The sequence below is a fragment of the Lemur catta genome, chromosome 10, assembly GCF_020740605.2.
Source record: "Lemur catta isolate mLemCat1 chromosome 10, mLemCat1.pri, whole genome shotgun sequence".
In the NCBI taxonomy this organism is placed as follows: domain Eukaryota; kingdom Metazoa; phylum Chordata; class Mammalia; order Primates; family Lemuridae; genus Lemur; species Lemur catta.
Genome location: NC_059137.1, coordinates 6,799,384 through 6,817,109, shown reverse-complemented (window position 1 = coordinate 6,817,109; position 17,726 = coordinate 6,799,384). Strand labels below are relative to the sequence as shown.

General features: G+C 55.6%; 1 protein-coding gene across 3 annotated transcripts; it reads right to left on the bottom strand.

The window, feature by feature from the left end:
• Window positions 1–261: 261 nt before the first annotated feature.
• SH3GLB2 (SH3 domain containing GRB2 like, endophilin B2) lies at window positions 262–17,424 on the bottom strand. 3 transcript variants are annotated; one of them, XM_045563237.1, is made up of 12 exons: window positions 17,202–17,424; window positions 12,843–12,984; window positions 11,948–12,076; window positions 7,318–7,451; window positions 6,937–7,029; window positions 4,459–4,521; window positions 2,928–2,951; window positions 2,442–2,531; window positions 2,014–2,114; window positions 1,700–1,714; window positions 1,333–1,573; window positions 262–1,015 (listed from the first exon to the last, which is right to left on the bottom strand). In XM_045563237.1, the coding sequence occupies exons 1-12, from the start codon at window positions 17,262–17,264 to the stop codon at window positions 908–910; spliced, it is 1,203 nt and encodes a 400-aa protein (XP_045419193.1). In that variant the 5' UTR covers window positions 17,265–17,424; the 3' UTR covers window positions 262–907. The 3 variants fall into 3 exon arrangements, with proteins under 3 accessions (XP_045419193.1, XP_045419194.1, XP_045419195.1); XM_045563238.1 differs by lacking the exon at window positions 1,700–1,714; XM_045563239.1 differs by lacking the exon at window positions 4,459–4,521 and having other exon boundaries at window positions 17,202–17,406.
• Between the last annotated feature and the right edge of the window lie 302 nt (window positions 17,425–17,726).

Here is a 17,726-nt window from a genome sequence, read left to right as displayed (position 1 = left end):
ACCCAAATTTAGGAATGTTTTTCTTAGGAATGAAATGTTTCTTGTGCAGCTTCACGTCTGGGAACAGCAGTGCGCTCTGAGCACAGCCCCACATGAGGAAGGCAGGCCGCGCTTCCCACTGCACCAGTGCCTTGCGGGGCCGGCTGCAGGGCACCCTGCTCACTCCGCAGGTCACTCCACCCAGAAAGAGTGGGGCGAAGTGGAAGTCTGCCCTTCCCTTGCCCACCTGCAGGGCCGCCCCTGGACAGGAGCCCAGGCAACTCACGCAAGAGGAGGGTTTATTATTCGTCATTGGCTAGAGAGCAAGCGACAGGCAGAAGTAGAAATACCAGTTAAAAAGTGAGTGTGGAGAGGTGAAGGCTGCAGCCACCAGACTTGGCTTGAGCTGTGAGGGGTGGGAGGGGCAGGGTAGCACCGGAAGATGCTGCTCCAGGCTCAACCCTGGCTCCTGCCAGGCTCTCCCCTCCTTGCCAGAGCCCTGGCTGTCACCAGTTTCCCCTTTGCTGCTTTTGGCAACTAAACGGCAGGGGCTCTCTTCTTGCCAAGGGTGCCCCAGGGCTTCCTAGGCCCGTCTGTGGCTGCCCCCACTCTGGCCCAGGTGCCACGTGCAGCTGCTGCAGGCAGCCCCTCCCTCCTTAGCAGGAGCCGGGAGGGTTGGGGTGCTCAGGAGGTGCAGGCAGGGTTGGGGGCTCCAGAACCACAGGGCAGAAGCAGGGCCAGGGGAGGGCTGGGGCCATTCAGCCTCCTGGGCCCCCTCACAGCTGATAACCGGGGCATGGGCAGAATGGGATGAACTAGTCTCCCCATCCTGAGCAGCTGCATCGCCAGCAGACAAGGTAAGTGGCAGGGCTGTGCCTGTCCTCTCCCGCCCAGGCCAGAATGGGCAGGAGCCCAGGAAGGGGCCTGCCTAGCTGAGCAGTTCCAAGTAGGTGACAGGGACCTTGCCCTTCTTGTTGCCTCTCTCGCCGATGAGCCAGTCAGGGTCCATGCCAGGCAGGCTGTAGACGGTGATGAGCTGCAGAGGATGGCAGAAAGGGAAGGTCATGCCCTGGCCAAAGGCAGAGCTGGCCCCAGGTCTAAGTGGGGACAGAGCCACTACCTCCCCATGATGAGGGTGTCTATACCTTCAGTGGCAGGTGTTCACCACCTCGCCCACTCTGCTGAGACCTGGCAGAGTAAGGATTGCTTCCTCAGAGCTAGACCCCCCTCGTAACCTCCTGGCCCCCTCACTGCCGCCACCCAGCATCCCCCCAGGTCCCATGCACCCAGCCCTGGTTCCCTGGTGGCTCCTCATCCAGCCTGCTCCTGCCCCCCACATGGCACCAGGCCCACCTCATCAGCCAGCAGGGCCAGCTCACTGCTGTCAGCAGCCTCATAGTCATAGAGCACCCGGGCCTTGCGGGTCCCGCTGGCAGGGGGGGCCACCTCCTCCAGGCAGAGCGCAGCCTCCCCTGGAGGGGCCAGGTTGGCCACAGAGGGCACCACAGGCATAGTGGCCGCGGTGGTGGTAGGTGAGGTGCTGCTCAGGGGTGGGGAGGCGGGCTCTGTGGTGCCCACGAAGGTGCCTGGGAATCTGGAGAGGAGGGGGCACTTCAGCAGGCAGGAGTTGTGCCCTTGAGGGAGTCCCACAGCCCCCTCCCCAAGATACCCCAAAGGCAAGGGCCCCTCCCCAGTCTCAGGAGATGCCCTCGTTACTCACATGGCACCTTGGGAGCTGGCAGCACAAAGGGAAGAGCAAAGCAAGAGTGAGATGGTCCCGGCCCCAGCCTCCACACCCCAAGCATTCTCTAGAAACTGCTCTCAGAGCTCCAGGGGACTCAGTGGTCACCAAGGCCAGCCACCTCAGCCTCATACACATGCGGTGCCCAAGCCCAGAGCAGGTTCTGGGCAGAGCCCTCCAGTCAGGCTGTGTGTGCAGGGACCCTCAGTTCCCAGGGAGAAGGCCCTTGCCCGGAGGAGCTCCCACTGCCCAGTGGGTCTGGGAGCTGGGGGACCCCAGTGCCCGTCCCACACCTGCCCAGCTGCTTCTGCAAGTCCAGCATATGGCGGTAGCACTGCGCGTAGTACGTTGTCTGAGACTTGACGAACTCGTGCAGGCAGCGAAGATGGTTCACCTGTGGGGAAGAGGCAGTGCTGAGTTCCAGCCTCCTGCCCCGGGGGGTGAGCAGAGCCTTGGGACAAAAAATTCCATCTCTACCCTAGTCCTCTGCCAGACCCCGGTCCAGCATTCCCGTGTGTTCTGTCCCAGCTGCCTGCTCTGCTGGGGGCAGAGAGTGACACCCAACCCTGTGGGACTTGCTCTGTGAAAGCCCCTCTGGTCACGCTAAAAGCCACCCTCAGGGACTCAGGGACAGCACTGCTCTGCTTGCCTCCTGAGATTCAGGTTCACTCCTACCTGTGGATGGGTTTTACTGGAGGGGGCAGTCAAGGTCCGGACTCACGTGAGTGCTACTGATTCCCTCCAGCAGGAGACGGGTCACTTCTGCCTGCCGGTCAAACTCTGTCTGGGCCACTCGAAGCTCCTGCTCGGCCTGGACAGGGCAGGGCAGACGTGAGCACCCACATCGCCTGCCCAGCTTCCCTCCCCTCAGCTTACCCCTGTGCCCTGAAGAGCAGCCTGTCACTTCCCCAGGGGATGCAGAGACATCTGGGTCTACCTGACTGCATACCTGGAGCCCTGACCCCTGCAGAAGCTTGAGCCCCATTCAGGACCCCCATGGGCAGGTGCAGTGACAGACCTTCCCTCTCTCACCCATCAGGAAAATCCACTAGCAAATGCCTCCCAAGGGCTACTACCCGCAGAGGGAAAGCAGTCACCCCTCGCCCCTGACAGCAGCCCCAGTGGGTGTGGGGCAGGGCCCTGCCAGGAGGGATGCCTGGGCCCATCCCACCCCTGCTTCCCCCCAGCCCCTCAGGCCTCAACTCACCTTGTCCACCTCATCATTCCAGAGCTGCGGAGACCACAACAGGATCGGTCAGCAGGGGAGGGGAGGTGGGCACCGGTCAGCGGGGCAGGGGAGGACAGCTAGACCCCAGAGCCTGCGCCCTGTCCCAGCTCTCAGAGGCCCTAGTCTGCCCACCCTGCCCCTCCACCCCCGCCCAACCAGGAGCGGAGGCTAGGGTGAGGCCCAGTGTGAGAGCAGGGTGCCACATGCAGGGAGGGGGACAGCCAGCCGGGAAGTCCTGCCTGTGTTTCTCCTCCAGTGTCAGCCCCAGTCTCTGAGTGGGGTCTCAAGAGAGACTGAGTGCCCCCCACTCCACCCTGACTCTTGGCTAAGGCTAGTGGGCTGGGAGGCAGGGCGGTGTGGCCCTGGGACAGTCACTGAACTTTCTGACCTCTGGCAGAGAAAGGCAGCCTCGTGCCTGAGTCACAATGGGGCTCAGTGGCAAAAGAAAAAAACAGGGCAGTCTCCACCCTCCAGGATGTTTCTCCTTCCATGCAGCCCAGTGAGGAGGGTGGGAAGGGTCATCCAAGGACTAAAACGAAAGACCCCCCCCTCCCCACCATGACTTAGGAGGCCCACTGCTCCTGCCCACTTCTGGAGACCCAATCTAAGACAATAATCTAGAATGTGGACCGTGAACCCAGGCAGCCCCCGTGGACAGTCCCTGCGGAAACCCGCGTGGACCCCAGTGCTGCCTGGGGAGCCCACAGCAGGAGCAGCCGCCGCCTGCGCAGTGCCGGACGCCTGCAACGGGCCTGCCAGAGCACACAGGGCTGGTGCCTCGAGGGACAGTCACCCAGCCATGGAACAACTGCATCAATGACACTTGGCAGCATGCTCATGATGGGCGAGGGCCAGAGGGTCTCCCCTTTGGGGAGATGGAAGGGACAGAAGGGGCAGAAAAGGCACAGCAGTGGTTTCGATAGGCATGAGGGAGAGGTGCGACTGGCCTAGTTCCCAAACTAAACAGTAAATACCAAACTAAAAACAACAGACATCAAGACATACGGAGACTTCCTGGCCCACCCCCTGCCCGCCTCCCCAGGACAGGCCCTGCTCCCCAGCCTCTGGCCTTGGCACAGCCGCGGGGCCCTCTGCCCTCCCACCCCCTCTCCTCTGCCTCACACACCTAGCAGATGTCCTCGCAGCCTGTCTTTTAGGGGTCTGTGAACTCCTCCTGTGCCCTCGGGGCCCACCCAGGGCCTGGCATTCAGAGGTGGTGGGGGTAGGGACAGCAAGACTCTCAGGGCCCCTGGAGAGGGGACAGCTTCTGTCCTAAGTCCACCACGCTCCTCTGTTTAGCTTGCGGAGGAGCCACTATCACCAGCATTGTGCAGGGAGCAGCACGTCCCTCCACGTGGTCACAGGGCAGGGAGCCAGGCTGGTGGAGGGGTGGGGGCCGGCTGCGCGCGCGCAGCACCCCTGCCTTACCGCCCGCTCCAGCTCCAGAGCGCTTGGGGCCAGTGGCGCAGGGGTCGGGGGAGGCGTCCCGGGGCGGGGGTGGGGCGCTTACCGCGGAGGCGCTGGCGGAGAGAATGTAATTACGAGGTCTAGTCTCCTGAAAGTCAGGCACCGTCTGGCGGGGAACAGAGTTCATGGGGGGAGGGGGTCACCCTGGGCCAGGGCCAGGGCCAAGGCCAGAGCCAGGAGGCTGCCCCAGAGTCTCCCACAAGGAGATGTCAGGAGGCCCCGGCCCCAGGGACAGGAGGACAACAGACAAATACAACATGAAGCCCCTTCTCCGGACTCCTACCGCCTGGAGATAAGGACAGTCCAGACGAAGACCAAGTGGGTGGACGCCAGAGGGTGGCCCCTGAGAGCAGATGTCACAAGGAGACAGCTCATAGCTGCTGCCACAGCCCTTGCTTCTGGGCAAGCCACAGACTGGTCCCCGCCCTGCCCCTTCCTCCCTGGTCCAGTCGCACTCAGACGGCCCGTTAGCTCCACAGTCCCCCGCACAAAGCCCATCCTGTCCCCACCATAGCTTCCTCCATCCCAGAACCCCCACACACCACATCTTTCGCTCCTGCCTCGAGGGCCAGGCCCCTCCCCCACAATGAGGGTGGACAGATGGATGCATGGACAGACAGAGTGACAGGCTTTCAACATTTGCAAAAAGCTGACTCACAGGCTCCAGCGCCTGGCAACCCCCCTAAACCAGAGCTCCGCACGGTAGAGGCTCTGGTGGGGAGACCAGCTGTTTGCAAACTGCCCAGGGACGCGGGCCGGCCACAACACTGTGGGCCCCCGGGTGCGACGGGCAGACCAGAAGCAGCACAGCACGTGGACAGGTATACTCACATCTCCCTCACACTGAGCCAAGTTACCCAAAGCAGAACAGAAAGGAACAAAAACAAAGAGTTAGTGAGTCCACAGCGCAGGCGGGAGCAGGCCCCCCAGGCCCCGGTGGGAGGGGGAAGGCGGGGTGGACAGGCGCAGGACGCACGGCCGCCCTCCGAAGAAGTACTGGGCGGGGGAGGGGGTGGAGTGGGGTGTGTGTGTGTGTGTGTGTGTGTGTGTGTAGTGTGTGTGTGTGTGTAGTGTGTGTGTGTGTGTGTAGTGTGTGTGTGTGTGTGTGTGTGTGTGTAGTGTGTGTGTGTGTGTGTGTGTGTGTGTAGTGGGGTGTGTGTGTGTGTGTGTGTGTGTAGTGGGTGTGTGTGTGTGTGTGTGTGTGTAGTGGGGTGTGTGTGTGTGTGTGTGTGTGTGTGTGTGTGTGTGTTTTGGGAGCCTTGAGTCCTCTGGGATGCTGTTCCTGGTACTGCCAGGTCCTAGCTCTGGAGAGGGTGGCCTGGCCCAAGCCTCAGGCATGAGGATGTCCGGGCCCAGCAAGTGAAGAAGTCACACCACTGCGGTGACTACAGAAAGGCTCCCTGGCCTGGCTGATGGAGGAAGAGTTTGTTCTGGCCGAGTTACTTGAGAGAGGTTGTCCAGCCCTGAGTGACTGGGGAGACTGTCCTGTCTCGGTGACTTAGAAGAGGCCATGCCAATAGCCACAGGTCACCCTAGCCAACCCCAACCTGCTGAGCCCTACCCTCCAGTCTAGACCCCACACGCCTGAGTGAGCTGAGAGATTGCCCATGGCTCTTGCCAGGGGTGGTGCAGGCCCAGTCATGGCCCTGGGGCTCTGGGGCCACACTGTGGGAGGGGAATGCAAGGCAGGTTTGGGGCCAGGGCTGTCACGGGCAGCTAGGAGCTGGGCTCAGAGCCTGGGCAGCCATGGGTGGCAGTCTCCTCAGCATGCTGTGGGCCTGGGAGTTCCTTCTGCAGGGCATGAGGTGGCCTTTAGGCCCCTGCACCCCCCAAGCAGCCTGGCATGCCAGGAGTAGGCTCACCCTCAGGCCCAGCTCCCCGAATCCCAGCCTAGCCCTGGTCAAATCATCCCTTGCTGTGTCCCGCTGGCCCAGCCAGGCTGAACAGGCCTCAGTGAGCTGGGAGAGAAGGGGGACCTGGGACGGCCCCGGCCCCACCCAGTCTCACGGGGCTGCCTGATAGGGCCCTTCAGACTTGCCCCTGAGTAGGTGGGCAGTCCCATTCCGGGGTTCTCCTCACCACCGTGGCATGCCTGAGCATAGGGCACCCTGGGCCCAGCGTTCAAACAGCAGGTGGGGGCGTTAGTAAGGGGAGCCACAGCGAGGCAGAGCCAGGGACAGAGCTGAGCATCCAGGAGGGCAGGGCAGGGGCATGCGAGAGACTCCAGCTGGCTGTCCGGGGGGGTGTGGGGTGCCCTACACCCAGATGGGGGTGCTGCTGGTCCACCCACCCCATAAATGTCTGCCCTGGGGCCCAGAGTTCTGGGGCCACCAGGGTTCCCTGTGGGGTGGAAGCAGAGAGGCGTGGCCTCAAGTGGCCAGGCCAGCCCAGCACCCACCAGCCATGCCTCTCCAGCCAGGGAGAGGGAAGAGAGATCATGCCAAACACCAGGTCCCTTCACATTCCCTGCCCCTGCGCTCCAACCAGAGCCTGGGGCCAGGAGGCCAGAGGGGACACCTACCGTGGCTTTGGCTTCCGCGGCCTTGGCCCTTTTCAGCCGTGCTTTGCAGGCATCCAAGTCCAAACGCCGGTTTTGGAGGAGCCGCCTTTCCTTCTGGAGGGTGGGGCAGGAGGAGCAGTGAGACCCTGGGCAGCCCTGGGAGACCCGCAGCTGTGGCAAGACTGGCCCATGGGGATCTCTGGTCAAGGCAGGGAAACCGAAGCCCAGAGACAGGAGGTCACTCCAGTCATTAGTCCACAGGAGCCACTTCCAGAAAGGCCCCAGGAGTTCTGGGTCCCCTGCATGGGAAGAGAGCTGGGGACCTGTGAGGAGAGTGCTCAAAGGATCTGAGGAGGGGGCTGTCATGGCTACCAGGAGGCACAGCGGTCCCAGGTCCCTCACCGAGATCGTCTTCCAGTCCCCTTCCAGGAAGTTTCGCAGGGGAGTGAGGAAGCTGACGGAGGCCGTGTGGATGAAGTCCCTTTCTGCAGCTCCCAGGCGCTTTTCAGCTTCGGACACCTTGATCAGTGTCTTCCCTGAGAAAGCAGACTTGAAGTGAGGAAGAAGGTTGGGCTCAGGCTGCTCTGACCCGCAGGCAGCAGGGAGAGCTCAGGAGAAGACACGCTGAGAAGGACAGAGCAGGGGCGTTCGGTGCTGACGGTGCGTCTGGCAACAGTGAAAGCAACCTACGTAGCCATCAGCCGGGGACCAATACGGAAACAGTGAGGCAGCCAAACTATTTAATGGCTGTGTAGCCATTAAAAAGACTGGGGGGTTAGGCAGGGTGCAGTGGCTCATGGCTGTAATCCCAGCCCTTTGGGAGGCTGAGGCAGGAGGATCACTTGAGGCCAGGAGTTCAAGACCAGCTTGGGCAACATAGCAAGACCCTGTCTCTACAAAAAATAAAAAGCTTAGCCAGGCATGGTGTCACATGCCTGTAGTCACAGCTACTCGGGAGGCTGAGGCAGAAGGACTGCTGGAGCCCAGGAGTTTGAGGACAGCTTGGGCAACAGAACAAGACCCTGTCTATGAAAAAATAAATAAAAAAAGATTGGGGTGGAGGATTGGACTGGGACTTCCAGAATGATGGAGAAGAAGCAGCTCAACAAATCTTCTCCCTAAAAAACTAATAATAAAACTAGACACACCTGTCAAAAACATCCCTTTCCAGACTCTGGAAATCGTCCAAAGGCAAAAAACCAAACTGAGAAATATTTATTCAAGATAAATGAGAGACCTTGGTAGGAACAATGGGAGTGGCGTTTCAGCGTGCAGGTGCTCCCACCTCCCCCTGTTCTGTGGCTCTGTAGCTCTACCAGGAAGGGCAGGCTGTGAGGCCGGCAGTTCTGCTGCTGGAGAGAGCTGACTTGATTTGGAGCCAAAGCACACAAAAACCCATGGGACAATGCTGGAATCAACAGTAACTTCAATGGCGAATAAGAGGGAAAGACCAATATCGCAGCTAACCTGAAGTGGGAATACTGGTCAGACACATAACACACCTGCCAGAACAGGTGATCCAGGAAACACAGAGTGGGCCTTGGTAAGCTCCCAGACACCTCTGGTGGTCTGGAAGGCTGTGCATCTGTGCAGCATGCTCAGGGGAGACTGGAGAGAACCCCAGCTATCTGCTTATGCTTGGCTGAGCAGGAAGCTTTGTACACTCACAGAGTTAAAGCTGGGGCAGACTTACAAGCTGCCTGAACTTGGAATGTGTTCCCCAACTCACTGAACAAATTTACTGGTAAAGCTTTAATGGCTCAAAATGTTTAAGCACAACCTCTGACCAATCATTGGCTGATCACTAACATATGCTCACCCAGGAGCAACCCCTAGGTTGCTAAACTTAAGCTAAGCTTAAAAATAAAAGAATAATTTAAAAAGGGGTGGTGGGGGGGCGAAGGCAGAGACATCAGTGGCTGCACACTGCAGAGGACACAGACTCTAAACAATTAGCTCAGGCAAGTCTCTAAACAAACAGCAATAACAACCCCTGGAGGGATCGGAATACAAAGCTGCTATAATATATTACCTAAAATATCCAGATTTTGACAAAAAAATTATGAGACACACAAAGAAGTAGAAAAGTGTGGTCCATACACAGGAAAAAAGCAATCAATAAACACTGTCTCCAAGAAGGCACAAATGTTACACTTAGCAAAGGACTTCTAAACAGCTATTACATATTACAAGTATGTTCAAAAAACTAATAGAAACCATGTTGAAAGAATTAAAGGAAAGTATGATGGCAATGACTCATCAAGTAAAAAATATGAATAAAGAGACAAAAATTATAAAAAAAGAACCAAATGAAAATTCTGGAGTTGAAAAGTACAATAACTGAAATGAAAAATTCACTAGAAGGGCTAAACAACAGATTTGAACTGGCAGAAGGAAAAATAGCAACCCTAAAGATAGATCAACAGAGATTACCCAATGTGAAAAACAGGAAGAAAAAAGTGATGGAAGAAAAGTGAACAGTCTCAGAGACCTATGGGACACCATCAAGTGAACCAACATATTGAGTAATAACAATCCCAAAAGGCAAGAAAATAAGGAAGAAAAAATATTTGAAGAAATAACAGCTGGAAACATCCTCAATTTGATGAAAACTGTCAATCTATATATCCAAGAAACTCCAAGTAGGATAAACAACACAAGGAGATCCACAGCAAGGACATTATAGTCAAACCGCTGAAAGCAGCAGGAGAAAAATAATTCTTTATGTACAAGAGAGCCACAATAAGATTAACAATTGGAATTCTCATCAGAAACACTGGAGGCCAGACAGCAGTGAGATGATATGTTAAAAGTGAAGGGGGGAGAAAAAAAGCTCATCCAAGAATTCTATATACATCAAAACAATCCTCCAAACATGAAGGCAAAATAAAGACATTCCCAGATAAACAAAGACTGAAAGAATGACAGCAGACCTGCCATACAAGAAAAACTTCAGGTTCAAAGGAAGCGACACCAAAAGGTAATCTGAATCCACGTAAAGAAATAAAGAGTACTAGTAAAGGTAATTACATAGGTAAATATAAAATATATTTTTTCTCCTTTCTTCTCCTGATTTAAGATAATTATGTAAAACAACAAGTATAAAACTACTGTTGGGCTTATAACATATAGAGATGTAATATACATGACAACAATAGCACAAAGAAAGGGGGAGGGAATGGAAGTTATATTGGAGCAAAGTTTCCATATTTTCCTGGAATTAATATTACTCAGAAGTAGATTGTGATAAGTTAAAATGCATATTGTAACACTTAGAATAAGACTAAGAAAACTTTTTAAAGTTAAAAAAAATCAACAAAGAAATTTAAATGTCACACAAGAAAATATCTTTAACACAAAACAAGGCAGTAAAGGAGGAAGAGAGGGAAAAAATGACCTGAGACACCACAGCAAAATGGCCTATGTAAATCCAAACACATCAATAACTGCATTAAATGTAAATAGATTAAACGCTCCAATCCAAAGAAAGATTATCAGACTGGATTTTTCAAAAACATCCAAATATATGATGTCTATAAGAGACACACTTTAGAGTTAAAGACATAAATAGGTTGAAAGTAAAAGGATGGAGAAAGGAATACCATGCAGGCAGTAACCAGAAGAGACCTGAAGTGGCTGTAAGACAAAATGCACTGGAAAACAACAAATTTTCCTAGAGACAAAGAGTGGTATTTTATGATAATGAGTCAATTCATCAGGAAGATATACAATTATAAACATTTAGACATAGCATATAGAACTCCAAAATACGCAAAGCAAAACTGATAAACTAAAAAGAGAAACAGACAACACAATACTTGGAGGCTTCAACACTCTACTCTTAATAATAAATCGGACAGCAAGACAAAATCAGCAGATATAAAAGACTTGACAATATCAACCAATTGGGCCTGCCATCTTATGCAACACCCTACAGCAACATAGTACACAATCTTCTCTAGCGTACATGAAACATTGCCCAGATAGACCATATGCTAGGCCATGAAACAAGTCTCAACACATTTAAAAGGCTTAAAGTCATACAAAATACATTCTCTGACCTCAGTGGAATTAAATTAAAATCAACAACAGAAGGAAACCTAGAAAATCTACAAATAACTGAAAATGAAATAATACATCACTGATAGGAATGTAAAATCATACAGCTACTTTGGAAAACAGTTTGGCAATTTTGTTAAACTAAATGACCCAGCAATTCTACTCCTAAGTATATACCCAGGAGATGTGAAAACACATGTCCCCACAAAGATTCGTCTGTGAACGTCCATGGAGAAACAACCCAAGTGTCTTTCAAATGGTGACTGGCTCAAGGAACTACGGCACACCCAGGCAGTGGAATACTATTCCGCCATAAAAAGGAATGACGTCCCAAAACAGGCTGCAACACGGATGACCCTCAGAAACGCTGTGCTAGGTGAAAGAAGCTAGGTGCAAAAAACAATTGATACGATTCCATTTATGTAAAACGTTCAGAAAAGGCCAATTTATACAGACAAAAAGCACATTAGTGGTTGGCTAGGGGATGGAACGGAGCTTGACAATAAACAGACACGAGGGACTTTGGGAGTGATGGAAATGTTCTTTAAATTGGAGATGTCTGTACAACTCTCGATTTGGTAAAAATTACTGAATTATACACTTAAAACAAGTATATTTTATGATATATCAATTATACATCAATAAAATTTAAAAATAAAAAAAGATAAACATGGCTAAGTGCTACAATGAACAGATACCTGTATATGATGCCAAGTTAAAAAGTCAAGTTGCAGAACAGTACACATAGTATGATCCCATTAAAAAATACACGTAAATCTAAATGGGTTAGAGGAAGATTCTGTTTTTACTCTATTTTCTTCTGCATTGATTGAGGTTTTTATATTTAGAATGAATTCAGGAATTATTTGTATAATTAAAAAGAAAGAAAACAAAGGAGGGAAGGAAAGGAGGGAGGAAAGATCAGGGCATGAGAGACTGGGACCCCCAATCCCAGGATACGAGGTCCGCTCACCGTACGGAGTGGTGGGCCCCAGTTCGTTGGCCGCCTCTGCCATGTACTGAGCCAGCAGCTCCCCATTGGTGACCCGTGAGGGGACCTTCCTGTCCAGCTTCTCATACAGGAACTCCTCCACTCGGGCACCTGTGGGGAGACAGCAGCCAAAGCCACAGGGCTCTGCAGTCCAAGCCCAAAGACGGCAGCCATGGTGACAGACACAGACCAGGCCCCGCCCACAGAAGCATCTAGCCTAGTGACTTCCAGAATAATCTCTTGCTTTGCCCACCTCAGCCCTGTGAGACTGGCGCTATTCACCCCTCACTCCACAGGGGAGGAAGCCTCAGAGACACAAAGCATCTGCCTGGGGTCACACAGTTGGGGGTGACGGGGCTGAAGTCAAAGCCCGCCTGCTTCTCCCTCATTAATATGATTTCCAGAACGTAACACACACTTGAGCAATCCCCTGGTCCTCGCTCCCAAAGCTCTCCGGCCACTCGATGAGCTACACAGCAGATCTCTGACTGCAAGCCCCCTTCTTTTCCTGCAGGCCCCCCTGCAGTTAGCGCCTCTTGTTCTTTGCTCACAGTGTGACTTTGGCCAAGCCCTTTTCTACCTCTGGCCTCGCTGACCTCTTGACAATGACCAGGTTTGTGTTTTGCCTGTCTCTGCTTTCATTTCCAGGCAGTTCTTCAATTGCTCTGTGTAAAACTTAGCATTTCTCCTGTCCCAGAGAATGTCTTGGAACCCAACACTGAGTCCCCTGTTTTCTTTTAACGGAGATCCCCCCCACAACAGCCTTGAGCCCCAAGAGTCTAACTGAAGCCTGCCCACAGCCCTGTCCCACCTGCATGGCCTCAGGGCCTCGGCAGGGCCGGCTTCCTGCCAGCTGCTTCCCCGCCCGGCCACTCACTGGGGTTGGGTTGCAGCAGCACCTCCGTCTGCCTCAGGATCTTCTCCGTCCAGTTCTTCGTGCTGTCTGCTCGGGCCAGAAGGTTTTCAAAGTGGGCATCAAGCTCGGTCTTCTCGGCCTGGCCAAATTTCTCCTCTGTGAACTGGTGGGGAGGACCAAGGCGGGGAGGGCTCAGAAGGAAGTGGGGGTGGGACGGAAGCTCCCCCTGGCTGAAACCCAGCCCCAGGGTCAAGGATGTCACCGCGCAGGTGAGGCTCTGTGACCTTGCAAGGCTTTGAAGGTCTGGCCTCAGTGGAGTTGGCCTTGGCCTTGGCCTTGGCCTGGCCTAGGCCTCAGTTGGCCCCTTTGTGAAGCAAGACAGAGTCTGGGATCACAGCTTCTCTTGGAAATCTAGTGAAAGCTACGGAATGCTCCCCACAAAAACGCACGCTCCTACACAATCTGGCACACAACTTAGAAGGACGAGGAGCCCTTGGGAGGCCATCTCTAGGGTCCTTTGAGCCTGACTCTGAAGGAGCACTTCGTAGTAAGTGCTCAGGGAACCAACGGGGCACAGAGCATGGTCTGGGTCACCACGGGGCTCCACGGGCAGCTGGGAGCCGCCATGGAGGTGGGTGGGAAGAACTCAGGTTCCAGGATCAGAGGGACCGGATTCAAGTGTTAGTTCTGCCAGTGTTGAGCTGTGTGACCTTGGGCGAGGGGCTCTACCTGAGTATCAGTTTCCTGAGCTGAAAAATGGGAATAATAATAGCACCTCCTCTCGGGTTGTGATGTGGGTTATGCATGGAGGTTGGGGTTGGCGCAGTGCTGGTGTCCCGCATGAGGAGCTGCTAAAAGCTGGTGGGTGCAGAGCCGCCTGGGGAGGGAGGGAGGGAGGGAGGATAAAGTTTTGCCTCTGGCTGCCTGGCATGGTGCACGGGAGCACTGCCAGCCCGCCAGAGCCTCCCCAAGGCCTAGGATATCACATGTGTCCCCCACCAGAGCTGGCAGGAGCCATGGGGGCCGCCTAGGAACAACCAGAAACTGGCCCAAGTCCTGCCCCCTCTGATCTAGAAGAGCCCTGGAACAAATGTCCCCATTTTCCGAACAGGGACACCAAGGCCTTCTCCAGCTACCGGAAAGGACTTGCCCAAGGTCATCGCCAAACAGCAAAAGAGTGAAGCCCTGCAGGAGTAAGATGAGGAACAACAGATATTGCTGACCAACCCTGCCCTAGGGGCTTTACACTCATGACCTCCAGCGCAGGTACAGTCAAGCTGCCCATTTTGCAGATGCTGCCACTGAGGCTGAGCCAAGGGCAGGCCTGTGCTGGAGTCAGCGTCAGCATGGTCCAGGGCAGGGGCTGAAGGCCCTTCCCAGAACCACTTGGTAGTAATGAATCACCCAGAGGCCCCAGACAGCTCCAGCTACAGGGTGAGGAGCGAGAGGCTGCCAGGAGCCACCAGGCGGCTCAGCAGCCATCAATTATTTAGCAGGGCTTGGGTTTCTCCCCGCAGGGCTGGGGGGCCAGGCGGAGGTTGTAGCCTCTAGCTTCCACCTGGGGCCGCTGCTCCTGGCTTCCTCCTCCCTCCCCCACCCTGGGCGGCCCAGCCTCCTCTTCCTTCTCACGTTCCCCAAACTGAGGCCTTCCAGGGTGGGCCTCAGGCTTGTCCCCCTCCCTGCACCACTTTCCTGTGGCTGTGGCTCTATGGCACACTAGCAGCCAGGCCCTGAAAAGGCCTCACCTCACCCAGCCCTTTGAGCAGGGTGGCATTTACCCCATTTTCGAGATAGGGAAACCAAGGATCAGAGAGTCAAAGTCACCTCTCTGGGCCTCAGTGCCCCCTGGAGAATGTGGGTAACAGGATCTATTTCACAGAAGATTTGGCTGGCATGCAGTATGGGGCTGATGTTAGCTGGTCTTATCACCGTCATCATTAACAATAATATAGCCTCATGTTCCACCTCAGCTGTCAGAGGCTGCCCTGAAGGCACCAGGGTGTCACCGTAAATGTGCACCTCAGCACCTCCCCTTGGTACCAAGGCTGAGAGCAGCACCGCCCACCCTGTGGCCTGGCACCCCACATCCACGCAGGTTCGAAGTTCCACCAGGCTTTCCTGACCTCCTGGGCATCTCTCCCCGTCCACTGCAGCCTGCCCGGCTTGGATGATGGCGGTGCCATTGCCTCTCTGGCTTGTATGATTATTACTCTACTCTGCTATTACTACTAATGGTATCAGTGCTAGCAACTCCCACTCCCACTGGCATCTTGTCCAAATACACTTGAGGTTTTCCTGCCCTGGTGCCCTTATGTGGGCTATTCCTGCCACCTGGACCAACGTGACAAGCCCCTCCTTACTTTCAGGCACAGCTCAGGGGCCCTCCATGCAGGAAGCATCCCAGAATCCTCCAAGCAAAAGAGATCCTGCCCTCTGGAGTCTCATCTCAGGGCCAGCGCCTCATTCCCTGCCAGATGGGGGTGGGGAGAGGCTCTTCAAGTTGTCCTTAATACATGCAGGGGCTGGGAGCTTAGCCAGCACGTCCTGGTACCTGGTGAGGTGGCATCTACACACACGTATTAATAATAAAGAACCTCCCTCCCATCCCTCCTGATGGACTCCCACCCCAAGGCAGCCTGTCCTCAGGCAGGTTCCTTCTGTGGCCTTTCCTGCCAGGTCACATTTCAGGCCCCTCTCTCCTCTGGCCTGCCATCCTGTCCACTCCTGCCAAGGGCAAGGGGCTTGGTGCTTGAGTCTGAGGCTGCTCCCTGCAAGACAACAGCAGCAGGGGGGTGGGCGTGCAGAGTAGAGAAAGCCTCTATTTATAAAGCTCCCAACCCACCTCCCTCCTCCATCCTGGAGGCTGGGGCCTGAGTGCTGGCTCCCACTCTGGTACAAGTGACCCTGCGGGCTGGGCCCCCACCAGGCGGAGCAATGCCCCCTTGCGCCCAGCCCTGAGGCCAAGCCTCCCTACACCTAGGCTCTGTGGGCCCCAGTGGTAGCAGGAAACTGGCAGATCAGGTTCTTCCCAGATGTGGGAGATAGTGTGGTTGCCATACCAACCCTGGGGACTGCCATACCACCTCCCAGATGGACTGGGGCTATCCAAGGGGCTCTGGGGTGCTGGTATCCCCACTAGGGCTGGGGATGCACACCAGGCTTGGAACACAGAGCAGCGAATTCTCACTGGGACACTAATCCTCAACAGGACACAGCGCTTTCTAGTAAACATGGCCACATGGGCTTCCAAGAGACTGGCTGGGGCTGGGCTCCTCTGTGGAGGGAGGACTGTGCTCAGCAGAGCCAACAACAATGTGGACAAGGACAACACAGCAGGACCTGTTCCCAGAGCACTGAGATGGGCCAGCTCTGGGTCTGCAGAATCTCAATGAATCCCACAGCCACCCTTGAAGGCAGGCACAGTGTCACATCTGATTTACAGAAGGAGAGACTGAAGCTCAGAGACAAGTGACTTGCCCAAGGTCACATGCTGCACAGGTGCAATATTAACCACATTATCCACCAATAATGAGCTTTCCTTCAGTGAGCACGTACATGCAGAGTGCCACAGAATCTTCACATCCATCCTGGGAGGGAAAGACACTGATCCCATTTTGCAGATTGAGAAACTGAGGCCCAGCAAGGTGACGAGGAGAGTGAGTTCCCACCCATACCTGACTCTAAGTCTTCCCCATGACATTAAGCTGCCTCAGTTTCTCTCCCTGCCCCCAAATGGATAGGACTTGTTCCAATCTCAGCATTACTGGCCTGGACAGCTCCCCAAGGAGGGCACCCAGCCACACCCCACCCCTCTCCCCATCCCCCAAGCCCAGGGAATAAGAGGAAACAAACTCCCATGGAGCCGAAAGGAAACAGTTCCTGGCTTCCAGCCCGACTATCCAGCGGGTAAAATGGACCTGAGGGATCACAGTACCACCTGCCCATTGCACAGGTGCAGAGACTGAGGCTCGGAGAAGGGGTTGTGGCGGATGCACGAACCCTTAGGCCTGGGACCCAGGCCTCCAGATGCCCCTCCAGGAGTCAGAATCACGGTTGGACAAGGGCAGGGAGGCAGGAGCCACCCGGTGCCCTCTCCCCTGGACAGGCGCCAGGGCGGCGGGGTAACCCAGCCAGTCCATACGGTGAGCACTGGTACCTCGCCCCAGGCAACAGGGCCAAGGCCTCGCTCGACCCCGGCTCTGGGCCGCCCGAGCTTTCTCTTTCTGGACAGCGCATAAGGAGCAGAGGCTCAGTGGGGCTGAGCTGGGTGGCAGCAGCACGGGAAGGGCTCTCCCGCTCCCTCGGGCTTCTGCCGCAGGGTGAGCTCCCCGCCCGCCCCACATCCGGGCCCCGGGCGCAAGGCGCGGCGCCAGGCCTCACCTGCACGGCGCGGGTGAAGAAGATGCCCGCGTCCGACGCCAGCTTCTTCATGTTGAAGTCCATGGCGCGCCCGCACGGCCGCCGCGCCCGGCCCGAGCGCAGCCGGCAGCCCCAGGCCCGGCCGCCGCCACCCGCCCGCACCCCGCCCACCTGCTGCCGGGCGACGGCTCTCCGCTTGTCCGCCACCCGCAGCTGCCGAGCCACCCCGAGCGCGCAGGGCGGGGCGCGGCGGCGACGGGGCGGAGCTCGCGGAGCGGGGGCGGGGCCGGCGGGCGGAGGCGGGGCCGACGCGGCGGGGGGGGGCGGAGCTCGCGGGGCGGGCGGAGCTCGCGGGCGGGGCGGGGCGGAGCTCGTAGGCGGGGGCGGTCCTGCGAGTGCTCTCTGCTGCCCCCTGCACCCGGGACTGTGGGAGGATCTCTCCTTTTTCTCTTTTACTGAAGTTATTATTGAAACTGAAAACACATGTCCTCTTAAATTATTGTAGGTACACACCATAATTACATATTATTTGTCATCTTGCTAATG

Coding starts and splice junctions, on each gene's coding strand:
- SH3GLB2 (XM_045563237.1), bottom strand. CDS start 17,264: ATGGACTTCAACATGAAGAAGCTGGCGTCGGACGCGGGCATCTTCTTC. Junction 7,452..11,947: donor GGGGCCCACCACTCCGTACG/GTGAGCGGACCT, acceptor CTGCTTTCTCAG/GGAAGACACTGATCAAGGTG. Junction 2,115..2,441: donor AGGGAATCAGTAGCACTCAC/GTGAGTCCGGAC, acceptor TCTTCCCCACAG/GTGAACCATCTTCGCTGCCT.